Source organism: Dipodomys merriami, unplaced genomic scaffold (assembly GCF_024711535.1).
Source record: "Dipodomys merriami isolate MVZ:Mamm:240054 unplaced genomic scaffold, mDipMer1.0.p SCAF_29, whole genome shotgun sequence".
NCBI lineage: Eukaryota > Metazoa > Chordata > Mammalia > Rodentia > Heteromyidae > Dipodomys > Dipodomys merriami.
Genome location: NW_027204381.1, coordinates 4593255 through 4607075, shown reverse-complemented (window position 1 = coordinate 4607075; position 13821 = coordinate 4593255). Strand labels below are relative to the sequence as shown.

General features: G+C 53.7%; 1 protein-coding gene and 1 long non-coding RNA gene across 4 annotated transcripts in view; one reads left to right on the top strand and one right to left on the bottom strand.

Annotated features, from left to right (window-relative positions):
• Window positions 1-1013: 1013 nt before the first annotated feature.
• LOC138838845 (uncharacterized) lies at window positions 1014-4466 on the top strand. The gene is made up of 3 exons (XR_011375761.1): window positions 1014-1400; window positions 3264-3379; window positions 4000-4466. It is a non-coding gene; the product is annotated as an uncharacterized lncRNA (long non-coding RNA).
• The window catches only part of LOC138838844 (glucose-6-phosphate exchanger SLC37A2), a 28354-nt gene continuing 16394 nt past the window's right edge, over window positions 1862-13821 (bottom strand). Inside the window, exons 2-19 of one of the 3 annotated variants that reach the window (XM_070038230.1) lie at window positions 12281-12362; window positions 11873-11966; window positions 11694-11772; window positions 10285-10420; window positions 9629-9705; window positions 8835-9001; window positions 8352-8395; window positions 7958-8110; window positions 7737-7827; window positions 6280-6342; window positions 5902-5987; window positions 5401-5449; window positions 5221-5294; window positions 4901-4979; window positions 4690-4787; window positions 4463-4527; window positions 4203-4259; window positions 1862-2912 (exon numbers count right to left, since the gene is read on the bottom strand). In XM_070038230.1, the coding sequence (XP_069894331.1) occupies window positions 4232-4259; window positions 4463-4527; window positions 4690-4787; window positions 4901-4979; window positions 5221-5294; window positions 5401-5449; window positions 5902-5987; window positions 6280-6342; window positions 7737-7827; window positions 7958-8110; window positions 8352-8395; window positions 8835-9001; window positions 9629-9705; window positions 10285-10420; window positions 11694-11772; window positions 11873-11966; window positions 12281-12362 (1465 nt within the window). In that variant the 3' untranslated portion in view covers window positions 1862-2912; window positions 4203-4231. The remainder of the gene's footprint in view (window positions 2913-4202; window positions 4260-4462; window positions 4528-4689; window positions 4788-4900; window positions 4980-5220; window positions 5295-5400; window positions 5450-5901; window positions 5988-6279; window positions 6343-7736; window positions 7828-7957; window positions 8111-8351; window positions 8396-8834; window positions 9002-9628; window positions 9706-10284; window positions 10421-11693; window positions 11773-11872; window positions 11967-12280; window positions 12363-13821) is intronic. The other 2 variants (XM_070038231.1, XM_070038232.1) reach the window with 2 other exon arrangements.

Genomic DNA, 13821 nt, shown 5'->3' with positions numbered 1-13821 from the left:
ACTCAGGGCCTGGGCACCGTCTCTGAGCTCTTTTTGCTGAAGGTCTACCACTTTGAGCCATAGCACCATTTCTGGTTTTCTGGTGGTTCATTGGAGATAAGAGTCTCACAGACTTTCCTGCCTAATCTGGCTTCAATCTGTAATCTTCAGATCTCAGCCTCATGAGTAGCTAGGATTACAAGTGTGAGCCACCAGTGCTGGCAAGCCCCTCAGTGATTTCTAAGGAGCCTGTGGTTAGCTATCAGGCCCACCTGACAAGCCAGGATCACCTCTCCATCTTGGGTTCTTTAATCACATCTCCAAAGCTGTATTTCATTGTACTGTGACCTTTTACTGTTTGGGGAATTAGGATGTGGAGATCTTTGGGAAGGCATTGTTCCTGTTATAGAATGTATAGCCCACGTTCCAGCTATGAGGACTGCCTCCTTCTACCCTTCATCCACCCTCTCCTTGCTCCCACAGCTTTGTGAAGAACAAGGTCTGCTGCTTTGTCCACCTCTCAGCGCTCCAGGCAGCAACTGTCCCCATCCCTACCCTGAACCTCCATGAGTTGAGTTCCTTCCTCATAGTGCTAAGCTTTCTTTCCCTTTCCTTTTTTTTCCCTTCCTCCTCCCACACTAGCCCAACCTCCCAATGGATCTCTAAAGAAGAAACGCAAAGAGTTATTGCTTTTTAATTACAAGTGCTATTGTAGCATCTATAAGGAAGAACATTTTAAGCTTAATTGAGACCAAATGTGAAGTTAAATTAAATGAATAACTAATTAACGTAATGCTCCTGCATTAGCCCCGTGTGAGTGCAGAGGCCCAGAGAGAAGGCAGGTACCAGGTCTCCAGTGAGCAGTCAGTGCCCAGAGCTGTACAGGGTCTGGAACCTGGCACTGGAAGGTGCTGCAGAGGGGCAGATCACCCTTCAGCCTTCGGCGTTTTCTCAAATCCCCCACTGATAGCCCAAACCAGGCTCTGAACTCCCATACATCTTTTGCATGTAATGCCACACTTACCTACTGATAATAGAACACGTGATAGTCCCTAATGCTCCTGACTTGGGAGGGCTTGAGTTGGTTGTGTTAACTTTCTGCCTCACCCCGCTTCTGTGAATTCTTCCTTCATCATCGGTTCACATTGCTTCTTCCTTTTCCCTTTGTGGCTAAAGAAGTCTCTTATCTCCATGGATTTTTTTTCTTGTATAGTTTTTCTTGTATTTTTATATTCCCTATATCATATCACTCAAGGAGACAAGGGCAGGGAGCATGTTTAATACTTATTTTTGTCCTCTCCAATTCTGAGGCAGGAAATGTGCCGTGTTCAACTTGAAGAAACTGGCGTAAGGTTCTCGAGAATGAAACTGGGAATGAAGGCAAGGATCTCTATCCATTTGCAGCAGCAGCAGGGAAGACAGTGAGTATGGGAACTTAGATTCCTGTCTCCCTTTCTAGAAGCAGGACAACACTGCAGGCCCACATGGTGGTGTACCACGGGATTGTGTTGCCACCTAGTGGCTAAGAGAAGCAATGCTGTTTCCCCTTAAGTAATGATGTCACATAAATCTATCTGGTCTTAAGTGAGATTGGTGAATGCTGAGCATCGTACTGTGTAACATAGCTCCTGCTCCTAAGGCTTCTGAAGACACAGAGGTCGCTGACAGACTGCCGCTTTCGAGCCGTGGGGCATCTTCCTTAGCTGTTCCACTGCAGTAAATGCAGTGGTGACATTTTGGATGTAGGTTGTACTCCCCATGTCACCGATGCCATGATCATGGCCTTTGGGATGCCACTTGTCGTGGGCCCCAGCACACCAACCATGCGACCTGGGCTTCCATACCCCATACCAGGCCCTACCAAAGATGAGCACAGGCACAATTGGCAAGTAAAATCTGTATTGGTGCTGATGGGCAGCTCTGGAGGTCAGGCAGAAATGCCAGGAGTCTGGTGTGTCATAACGGGACTTGGGGTAGAGGAGTACACACCACCAGAACCCTGCGTGCGGGGCAGGCTGCAGAGGGCTCTGAGCAACTGCATCTCAGCAGCTACGCCAGAGAACCAGGAAGCACTCTGATTGCTGCTGGTCTCATCACCTTGGCACCTGTGCTCAGGTCAGGGTGTAAGTCCTTCTGTATTCTGTCCATTGTCCATTCCTACAGTAGAGCTGGCATGCAGTAGGAACCCAGTCATCGTTGGTACACATACACTGGTGTTTTCAGCCACCCTCCCCCACCCCCAGCCCAGTCCGTCCAGCACTGACTTGGTATCATGGCCACTGAAACATCAGGTGGTTAAGGACCAGGGTGGGGCAAGGAGGATTCCAGTCAGGGAGCACTCACACGAGCCCAAGAGAGTGCACCTTACATTCTGTGCCTGATGCAGTTCCTTTGCCCCACCCTAGTCTTGGCCTAAAAGAGCAGCAATCCTGTTTCAAAGTGGCTAAGGGAGTTTTAGTAACGAGCAAATGGGAAGGTAGAGGAGTGTCCAACTTGGGAAAAACACAGAAAACTGAGGCCAGGTACCTTAGAGACAAGTAAAATATCCCCTGCTAGTATAACTGACTGCAGAAGTGAAAAACTCAACAAGGGAAAGAAAGATGTAACCTTGCCAAGCCTCGATCCTCCTTAGAGTCTGAACAAGCAGGAGTATGAGTTTCTGCCCTCGTCCCCATCCCTGCTGCTGGCAGCTCCCGGACTGCAGGCCCTCAGTCTTGCAGTTTTTCATGTCTGGTCTTTTCCCATGGAGAATCTTCTGTACCCTGAACAGCTCAGTGAGTTGGGCTGGGCTGGGCTGGTTGGTGTTGGATCAGAAGGCTTTGCCTCAGCTGTCAGTGGAAGTTTCCATTGCCTTGCCCTTAGAAAGCACTTTGGGGACCCAGGGGGGACCCTCCATGCTTCTCTTCCAATCAAGTCCTCATATTTCTTTATACCTACATGAAAAGGAGAGAGCAAATGTTAGACAACAAGCTCCTGTCTTTCAGCTCTCTGTAATTAGGGCTTCCTTTACCTCCTGGACAGGGACCAGCAAGGCAGATTAACATGAAGAACGCCGTGTTTCCGCCATGTTTCACAGCTTTACAAAGCAGCATCCATGTCCCAGCTCACCTTAGCTTCAGAGGGTGCTGTGACTCAGCCCGTCTATGCGTGAGCACGAGACTCTAGGGTGTGCCCAGGTCTTAGAACTGAGTGAGCAGAGAGGCCAGGATTGTCCAGGAATCCCATTCCCAATGCCCAGCCCGGTGACAGCTCTACTCTACTAAGTCTGTTCACACCTTCCACAGGCTTTTCACGCAGGACTGGCTTGGGATGGCAGCAGTGCCCGGAAAAGCAACAGCCCCACAGGTGCCCCACAGCCTCTCTACATGAGTGCCTGCCTCTCAGGGTGACCAAAAGAAAGGTGCGCTCACTAAGTACTTGTTCTTTTCCCTGTATTTTCTTCCTCTGTCAGTCTCCTCTCAACCCTGGCTGGGAGAATCCAGACAGAAGTAGCTAAATCCTGCCATCAACCCCTCACCCCCAACTCCATAGTAGGGTAAGGCAGGTGAGATACTGCAAATGCTTTTTTTTCCCCCTCTTTGTGACACTTTTCCTAAAATGGAAGTGTTTCTGTGAACCCAGAAGGTTCTTCCTCACTTTTGCCATCCAGCTCAGGTCCAGGCTCCAGCCAGCTCCTCATTAACAGTAAGGCTCCTGCTCAGGAGGAGAGCTGGGAAAGGGTCCAGGGAGTTGCCCAGCCCTGGCCCCAGCGGACAGCCTCAGCTCCTAAACCTCTTACCACCTCCATAGCCACCACCGCCAAACACCAGGCAGACAGCACACCAGGCTAGCCACCTTGATTCAGATTTTTCAGAAGCTCTAATTGCTGGCTGATTCCCATCCCCACCCCCTGCCCGCCACCCAACACGAAAGGGCAGAGGAGCCAGAACGCCTTGGTTTCTGACCTTCAGGAGACATTTGCAGCTCGGCCTGAGTTCAGAGGGAAAATGGTTCCCTTAGTCTGCCTCCTCTGCCCTACAGGCATGGCCAAAGCCATTCTGCTGTCCCTCAGGAAAGAGGCTGCCACCTCCAACCCCTTGGGAAGCACTGCCCAAGCACTATGCTCTGCCCAAGTCGAGTCTCCAAGACCTGGCTCCCAAGAAAACAGAGAAAGTTGGAAAACAAAATCACACCATGGAGGAGAAGATTTGCATGCAGCCCACAGACTTCACGACAATACTCACAAAGGTCATGGGACTTGAGGAAAATACTATCACGGGTGGGTTAGGGCCAGACTAGAGCTATGGAGACACATGAGGACAACAGAGGAAGGTTAGCAGGGCTGGGGCGGGGAGGGTGGAGGTCCACAGCTCACATTAGGAGAGAGGGTTGCTTCCACAGCCCCGCGGGTCAGGGCTGGACCAGCCTTAGACTGGAGCATTGGATGGCTTCCTAAACGAAGTGAGTTGGGGAGAGGTGGGACCTGCAGAGCTGGTGGACTTACCCTCTGCTTCTGCCCAGGGCTGCCTTCCAGGCCACGATCTCTTTATACACCAGCCGGCAGAGGAGCTGCAGGAGCCCAATGCAGAGAAAAGGGTCAACCCTGGGAAGCAGTCATTCCGAGCAAAGAGCAGCTGTTCCAAAAACCCTGATGCTTTGAAACATTTGGTTCCAGCTTGCAGAGACAGAGCCCCCCCGCAGCACCTACATGGATACCCCAAGAACTCTTACCAAGCAAGCCAGGATGTCAGCAGAGATGAGCATATAGAACACGTTGTTCCAGCCCGTGGGAGAAATGAGCCCAGCCAGCAGAGGCCCCAGCGCCGCGCCTGTAGAAAACGCAACGTCATCAGAGGGGGACCTGTTCACCTTGGGCACCCAGAGGCCTGCCCAAGACCAGGCTCGACTCCAGCTGGCAACAGCCAAGATGAGAACCACAGACCTATGGAGCCGGTGCCGTCGATGATGGCTGTGACGGTGGAGAGGGCTTTGGCGTTGCCCTTGAGGCTCTTGTGAGTACCCTGTGGGGGAGAGCAGAGCGCGCACCTGAGCTGAGCAGCGCCAGGACTGGGGGAGGGCAGACTTGTGCATGGAGAGTGGCACTGAGGGGTCGGGGGAGAGGGAGAGGGTGCTCAAGGGTTTTGAGGGTCTTATCCCTAGAGGACAAGAGAGGAGAAAGGGATCCAGTGAAGTGAAGCTGGAGACAAAAGGTCCTGACTATGCTCCCAGAGTGTCCCAGACACCCTGGGGTGGCCAACTTACCAAGTCGGCGGAAACCGCTGTAGTGATGAGTGCATACGGACCGTTGACCAGGATCCCACAGATAATGAGCATCACTGGGCAAAGGCAGAGACAGCACCATTAGAGAGGAAAGGCCCCTCCCAGCCCAGGCCACGCCCCCTCATCTCCCACAGCCGCCTCAGCACCTGCACCCATCCTCACCTATGGAGCTAGTAATCCCATTCTGGCCTATGTAATTGTACAGGAACATCTGTGAGAGGAGGAAGGAGAGATGAAGTCGTGGCCCACTTTCCAAACCTGGCTGGTCTGGAGCCCCCATGTCTGAAACTGTCTCCGCCAGATCTGGAAGCTCACAAGTCACTTTATTCCTCCAGCCTCACAGACCGAGCCTTCAGGTATTTAAGTGTACCGCAGGTAGAAGTCCAAACTGTGGTCATCTGTTATTTCCCTATCCCCAAGAAATCTCTCCTATCTAACCTCAGTTTCTTTCCCTTTTTGTGCTCTTCCTCTTCTCCTCCAAGGCCAAATAAGCTTAATCCCTTTCCCAGATTTCTTAGGCCTAACCTTCTGCTGACTTTCACTACTCAACCAAGGTGCACACAAGGGTGTGTGTGCACATGTATAGAGACAGCAGCATGCACAACACAGAGAAGGGTACACAGCTCTCAGAGCACGCGCGCTTTGCACTGAGTTCATACGTACCATGGGGGCGGCCAGGATCAGCATGATGCAGCAAGTGGTGGCCCTGCCGTTGGTGTAGTCAGAAATGAGCCCCGCCATGATGCCGCCTGGAACACGTACATATCACACACTTCGCGGACAGGATCGCCCCTCCATCCCCTCGCCTGCTGCCCAGTATAGGCCTGGCCTTGGGAAGACCTTCCCCTTTTTAGCCTCTCCTGCAACCCTCACTACAGGGAACCAAACAAGAGGGCCATCTTTCTTAGGCCTGCACCAAGCAGGTGCAGAAGTGAGTGTACACCAGGAGCTCTTTCTCAGGGGGCCACTGCTGAGGTTATAACCTGCTGAACAGTTTATTTCTTTCTACAGAAGGAAGAGAAGCAGCCCGCCAGGCCTTACCTATGATGCCACCAACGTCAAACAGCGTGGAAAGGTCTCCAGCCTCTTTGGCACTGAAGTGAGCTGTGGAAAAACACAGACACTCAGTGAACATCCAGAAGAAGCCCTTCAGGGCATCGGTCCCAGCACGGCCTCCTCAGAGGGTCGACTTGAAGGCATTGGTCAAGGCCACATGGTGGGTCTGCGTCAGTTTGTATGTACTGCCCACTGCCCCTGCAGAGTGGTCTTGACCTTCAGAAAGCCTTCCTGCCCTCCGGGGCCATCTTGCCCCTGGAGCACAGTCACTTCCACTGAGCCTCCGCCCATCCAGCCACTTTCCCTGCTCTACTCCTGACCTGCTAGCCCGCCTGGCTGCCTTTGGTCTCTGCTGATGCAGAGCCAGGAGGAAACCAGCAGGAAGTTGGAAACTCTGGGTCAGACTCTAGTGCTGAGTTTAGAAAAGGGAACATCTATAAGTCTAACTGTGTAGCTTCATCTGCAAGGTTGACTCATACTCTGAATTCAGCCACAAGACAAAGGGTCACAGTGTCTACAGCACTCAATCACACAGGGCCTGTCACATACAGCCCCAGACATGCTGCAGCTACAGGTCGGGTTGTGACTAATCCCCACTCCTTTCCAGAGCAAGCACGTGTGAGGCAGGGCTAGGAGGGAGTGGGTGAGAGGTGGGGCTCTGAGGCTACTGGGGTTGGGAAGGCGGAGCAGGCTGCTCCATAGTAGACTCACCCTCCCTGTGGAAAAGCAGAGACCCAGGACCAATGGACTTCAGCCTTTATCAACCACAAAAATGATCTCGTTGCTGGGTGCTGGTGGCTCATGCCTGTAATCCTAGCTACTCAAGAGGCTGAGATCTAAGGATCATGGTTCAAAGCCAGCCTGGGCAGGAAAGTCTGTGAGATTCTTATCTACAAATAACCACCAGAAACTGGAAGTGGTGCTGTGGTTCAAGTGGTAGAGCACTCACCTTGAGCTGAAGAGCTAAGGGACAGCACTCAGGCCCAGAGTTCAAGCACCATGACAAAAAAAAAAAAGTGATCTTGTGTATGTCCCAGCTCCCCCAACCAGTGGTCACCACGAGGCTCCACATAGGCCAAGTACTACATAGCACAGGGGTGCTCCGGGCCCTTCCTCAGCCTGGAACTGAGTTCTCAAGGCAGATCCTTTTGTAACACCTTTACCTACCTCTGAACCAAACAATATGCACTCAGGCTAGAGAAAGAGCTGGAGGCCAGCCGACCAGAGCTTTAGGTTCCTAATGCCCAACTCAGCCCCAAGGAAGGTAAGGGGCAGTGCATGGGACTCAGTTTCCCACTTAACACAAGTAACTAAACGAATCCACTGAGTAGCTCCACAGAACCCCTGTGGTGTCCAGGAATCACGGTCAGCACCAGCATGGTGTCCTCCCCCTCCAGCAGCGGCCTTGGCCTCCTCAGAACTGCTTATTCCCGTGTACTCACCCACATTGAAGATGTACAAGGGCAGCCAGTAGAGGAAGGTATAGCTGACCAGCTTGGCAAAGAGTAGACACAGTGAGAACTCGATCACACCCTGGGGAGTGCGGCAGACAGACCATGGAAAGAGTGCAAACAGAATGTCGCGCACAGTACTCCCATCTCCTGATACCCAGTGGGAAAATCTAGAGGGCCCTGCCCTTCCCTCTAATCTGTGGGCTTCTCACCGGAATCTTAAGGGCTCCCAGGAAGCTGATGGCAGCAGGCTCAGGGCCTGGCTCCTTGGAATAGCTGGCTGATGTCTCTGTGCTGCTGTCTCTGTGACCATAGGGACTGTTCCCAGCATCCTCAGCATTGTCCTGGTCCTTGTCTTGTTCGCTCTAAGCAGAGGAGAGGAGCCTTCGCTGTGAGCACAACCATGCACCACCTCCCCCAGCCGGAGGATGGACGGCAAAAGCGAGACATACACGCACATCTTCCTCTCGCACTCAACTGACCTTCCGGGCCCATTGGGTTATGGGTGAGCCAACCCAAGGAATACAGCTCTCCCCTCCCCTCCTCTCCCCACAAGTCTATTCCCTATGATGGAGTAGGCAGGCAGGGACAGATAGGAGGACTCACACTTACATGGTGCTGTGGAGGGGTGCAGTCCACATCTTCTGGGTCTGTGGGGGACAAAACCCATCTGAAAACCTCATCGAGCCAGGCTTTTACTTTATACTGGGCCTAAGCTGGTGCAGGAAGCCAGCCTGACACCTGCCAGCACCAGGGAGCGAGGCCTGACCCCTAGCATCCATCTGGTGTGAGGCTAGGGTAGAACCTGGTTTTGCCAACAGACAGGTCTCAGAGAATGGGAAAGACAGCGGTGCTCTGCACAGCCCTCCAGCCCCGCCGGCCCCACTTGCAGATCTCAGATCACCTGCTTTGGACCAAGTACTTTACATTTTCCCCTTAAACCTTCTGAAATCCTGGGGTTGTAAATACTACTGTTGCGGCTCAGAGTTGCACAACTGGCCTTTTAACCCCATGAATGTCCAGCTGTCTCCTCAAACCAGACCAGTGGGGCTCCCTGGTGTGGGCGTGGGGAGCGTGGGATGTGCTCACATTCGATGAGGAAGAGGAAGGTGGTGACACCCATGATGGCCGTGATGATGCCCGGCACGATGAAGGACAGACCCCACTGGTGGTTCACCCAGACGCCAGCGATCAGCGAGCCCAGGATGTTGCCCACAGACGTGTGTGAGTTCCAGATGCCCATGATGAACCCGCGCCTGCAGGAGAGGGAGGGAAACAGGTAGCAAAGGCAACTGCAACCTCCAAAGCCGTGCCCTCGGCCTCCAGGTGGTGCCTTGGCTGGTGTTAAGCAGGAGACAGCCTGGCCCGGGGTACCCCACCGATCCCCACAGAGGGTGCAGAGCCCCACTCCTGTTTTACTATGTGATCTCAACTGTGGGGATGATTCACTCCCACCGCCCCTCTCCCTCCCCACCAACATCTGGGAGCATCTGGAGGTTTTGTCACTGGTGTCAAGTGATAAGATGCCAGATATATACATACCCTATGGGGAGTGATACGCCCCCTACACAGGAATTTAATAGCACCCCAGAGGTCAATGCCAGGCATGAGAAATCTGCCTCGCAGGCAACTTTTGTTCCCCCCACAAAACCAGTTCAAGAAGAGCTACAGAGGCCTCTCTGTCTTCATCTATATTATGCGAAGCATCTCCAGGAGAAAACCAGTCATGCCCCTTAACCACGGAAATATCTTCATCTCCGCACGTGCAAATAACAGTAAGGGAATTTTCTCATCCTTTCCCTTGAACATGCACCAGAGGGTGGCGGGGGACCGGCAGCCCTCCCTCCCCACCTCACCCTCCCGGCTCCTCCCTCAGTACTCACTTCCCCTTCCCGAACCAGTTCCCAACACAGGTCACCACGGAGGGCCAGCCCGTGGTCTGCACAAGTCCATTGCAGATCTGCGGAGAGCGGGGGGGGGGGCAAGCCCGGGAGGAGGGGGTTCAGTGTCAAAGCTGAGGAGCCCTCTGCACCCCACACTGCAAACCTTGCCCGTCCCTCTCATGCACTTTCGTGCACACGCCAGTGTCACGAGCTGGCTTCTCCCCTAGTTCAAGATCATTTGAGCCAAGACCAAGCCTCTCACACAACTGAAGTAATCTATTTTTTTGGGGGGGGGAAGGGGGCTCTGGTCATGGGGCCTGAACTCTGGGCCTGGGCACTGTCCCTCAGCTCTTCAGCTCAAGGCTAGCGCTCTACCACTTGAGCCACAGCGCCACTTCCGGCTTTTTTCTTTTTGCTTATGTGGTGCAGAGGAATCGAACCCAGGGCCTCAGGCATGCAAGGCAAGCGCTCTACCACTGAGCCACCTTCCCAGCCCTGAAGTAATCTTGTTGAAATGCGCAAGGCAGGAATGAGCCAATGACAACGTGGCTCTGGACCTGGGAGTGCACTAGGAGCCTACGGGTGCCCAGGAAGGACCCGTGGCCTCAGGGTGCTCTCTGCAGTGGGGGCCAAGGCCTCAGTATTGGAGTTCATACCTGGATGAGCACAAAGTACCAGAGCATGTGGATGTTCCAGAAATATCCCAGGCCGAAGAGGGAGGTGAAGAGGCCACTCAGCAGCATTCCACTTGAAAGGTAGTAACGGAGGGGGAGCCGCTCCCCAAAAATCCCACTGGAGAAGAGTTGGGTTTGCACTTAAATCTGTAATGTGCACTCGGCCGCTGGTCTCCGTGCCCTGCAGCTCCGCCCACTCAGCTGCTGCTCCCGTGGGGATCGCCTCGGCCCCCCTTCCCATGCAGTGCTCTGTGGACAGCCCGTGATGGTTCTCTTGCCCATCTTCCCCCCTTTGGCTGAGCATGCCCAGAGCCGCCATCTTGTGCTTCATTTTTATGATGTTAACTGCCAAAGGTATATGCCACACAGTCTCTACCTGCCCCCCCCCATTCACCCAACCTCAAGGACATCTTTATCTGGATGGCCATCAAGCATCTGAAATTGAATAAAACAATTCTAATTCCTCTTCCTACCATCCTGCCCCTCCTCCACTGCTGACCTGAGAAGAGAACCTCCCTCCACCTGAACACGGAAGCGAGGCTCAGGAGCATCCTCAGGCCTGCCTCTCCCCACCCCCCATTCAGCTCCCAAGGCCCACCCAGCCTGCCCCTTGCATCCTTGTCCAGCGTGCCAATCCCATGCATGGGAACTTCCACTCTCCTCCCTCCCTCCAGCTCAGCAGCTCAGGCTGCTGGCAGATAGGTCCTTTGGCGTGACCCAGCCTGGCCCTCCTTCACATGTGCAGTACTGCCTCAGATGATGTTTCTGACCTGTAAATCTGGGTAAAATCCTCCAGCCCCCCCCCCCCCAGCATGAAGCACAGGACCTGTGCTCCATCCCTGTGAACAATGGGAAATCCTACCCCCCAGCCCATGCTGTCCCTCACTTGCCGTGCTTGGCTTGATCAGTACCTAGATCCCCTTCTCCGCTGCCATGGAGGGCATCGCTCCAAGAAGCCGTCCTCAGCCCTCTGCTCTCCCCGCAGCTGCACTGAACAAGCACCTGAGAGCTCCCGCACCCTTCTATAATGGTCACCCACTAGTCTGAGGGCCCTATGAAGCCCGCGCCTCGCCTTTTCTGTCTGTGCTTCCTGGCAATGAACTCACTGAGCTAGTCTACACGTGGAAGGTCCTCCTGGGCATTTCCGTGGCCACTAGTGCTACTCTGAGTGGACAGACTCCAGGGGAGCACGGAATACGCCCTTCTGGAAGGGGAGCTGCTATCAGTGCATGGCCACCGGGTGAATGAGCGGCCTTGGCGCCCATGGTGCCGCCGGCCCTGGGCTGATGGGCTGGGCGGAATCTTGGCCTTGTTCCCACAGCTCGGTCAGGAGCAGCAGCGGCTCTGAGCCATCTCCTCGTGGAGGGGCCGGCACGCTGCATTCTCCTTACCTGATAAACATGCCAATGGCATAGGCCACGAGGAACGCGTTGTCCACCGCCCCCAGCAGCTCCTTGTAGTCATCTTTGTCTAAAAGCAGGCAGGAGAGACAAAGTTGGTTTCTTGACTGCGCCTGTGGAAGCCCTTTCAGGCTCTCGCGTGGGGTGGAGAAGGGCAGACTCATTCTTACCAAATGGACTCCAGCTGCACCATGTGGTGTCATTCAAACTATGGGTGTCGTTGACTGGGTTGATGAGCTCCGAGCAATTCTGGTGCAGCCGGCTCTGGCCACAGGGGAAGGTGGTCGCATGAACACAAAGCCCAGGCCTCCAGCACTCTCACCCCATCCACTGACTGGGCCTACTGGGCCTAGGCTACTGACTGGGCTAGGTGAGGAAACTCAAAAGGAAGGGGCACCCAAGGAAACATTGCTGGGAGGAAAAGAGCTACCGACGGTGGGTGTGGCCAGGAGGTAACCATGGTAACCCAGTGCCCAGGGTAGCAGGATGCCATCCTCGTCCCGTGCACTGATTGGATGGAGGGTGATAGCCTGAGATCCAGACCGTTCCCTGCACGTAGTGCTGTCCAATAGCCTCACCTTGACGATGCTGATGGGCTTCCTGGACATGTGGTAGCAGGTGTATATGAGAAAGGTGAGCACCAGGGTGAAGCCTCGGAACCTGCAGGAGAAGAACAGCATCCGGGTCAGCAGAAATCCAGCCCAGGCGTCTCAGCTGTGCCATCTCGGGCAGCCCAGGGCCTTGGCCCCACCGCTCTTTCCCTTCAGGTTCTTTATTCAAGCTTTTGGAGGCAGAAGCCAGGGGGAGACTCAGAACCAAGGGCCTCTGAGGTTCCTGAACAGCCTACTGCTTGCTGGCTGGGTGTGACACTCTGGTAGGACCTGCCTGCTAACCGGTACCTCCCATCCCTTTCCTCCTGAGTCCTCCACAGGGCAAGGGGCCTGTCTGTCTGGAGGTGTGTTGTAGAGGTAGGTGGCCACAGGGAGTTGAGGTCATTTTCTAAGTATCAGAAATGATTGGTGACTATCATCCTACCAACGTAGAGGCTGAGATCTGAGAATCTTGGCTGGAAGTCAGCTCAGGCAGGAAAATCTATGGGACTCATCTCCAATGAACCACCAACAAGCTTGAAGTGGAGCTGTGGCTAAAGTGGTAGAGTGCTAGCCATGAGAAAACAACAAGGATAATAGCATTCAGGCCCTGAGTTCAAGCCCCATCACTGGTTTTACAGAAGGAAGTAAGAGAGAAGCTGAAGGGGGAGGAGAATCTGTCTTCAAAGTGAAGCTAAAAGGCCACTTAGGCTTAGAACACAGCAGACGGAGCTCAGCCACATCTGGAGATGATCAGCTGGGGATGGAACTCAAGATGACTGCCCCATAGGTCACAGACAGAAAGATCATTCTTTCTGGTGGCTCACACATCCTGTCCTGACCCCATGCACTTGTCAGATGGAAAGAACAGCCAGGCAGCCCTCAGAGTTTCCAGGGTCTGGGGAAGGCGCTCCATGGCCTGCTTGAGTCACCATCTGCTTCCCCAAGGAAGTTCAAGGAAAATAGACCTCAGAATGGGGGCTGGGGTGCAGCTCAGTGGTCAAGCAAGTGTTCAGTCTTCCATCTCCAGCACCACCAAAAAGAAAAAGAGGCCAGAGAGACAGGGCCAGGCTTCAGAGGAAACACAGTGTCTGAGCTCTTCAGAGATCTCATGGGGAAGTGGAGGAGAAAGCTAGGAGCTTCCTGGCGCCCTTTCCTTCCCTCAGCTCCCTGAACCTGAGGGTGACACTCCATGCTCATTCTGTAACTCGTGGGAATCTGCCTCTGAACCCCTAAGTAACTTTCCTGTAATGTGACAGGCTACCTCTTGTGAAATAAATGGTATTGCAGCAAAGGCTTGAATTTGGGTTGGGCTCTCCCTCACCTCAGCCCTTCAAATGACCTTTCTACATGCACCTTAGCCTCTGTACTGTTCCCCTCAGTTAATCTTATTAAGCAAAGGAAGCTGAATGTGCTCCTTTCTTCATTGCTTACATTTCCCCCCTATGTTTTTCACTTCAGCAAGAATGAAGTTCCAAGTCAGGTGTGGTAGTGCCTGCCTGTAATTCCAGCCCTTGGGAGGCTGAGGC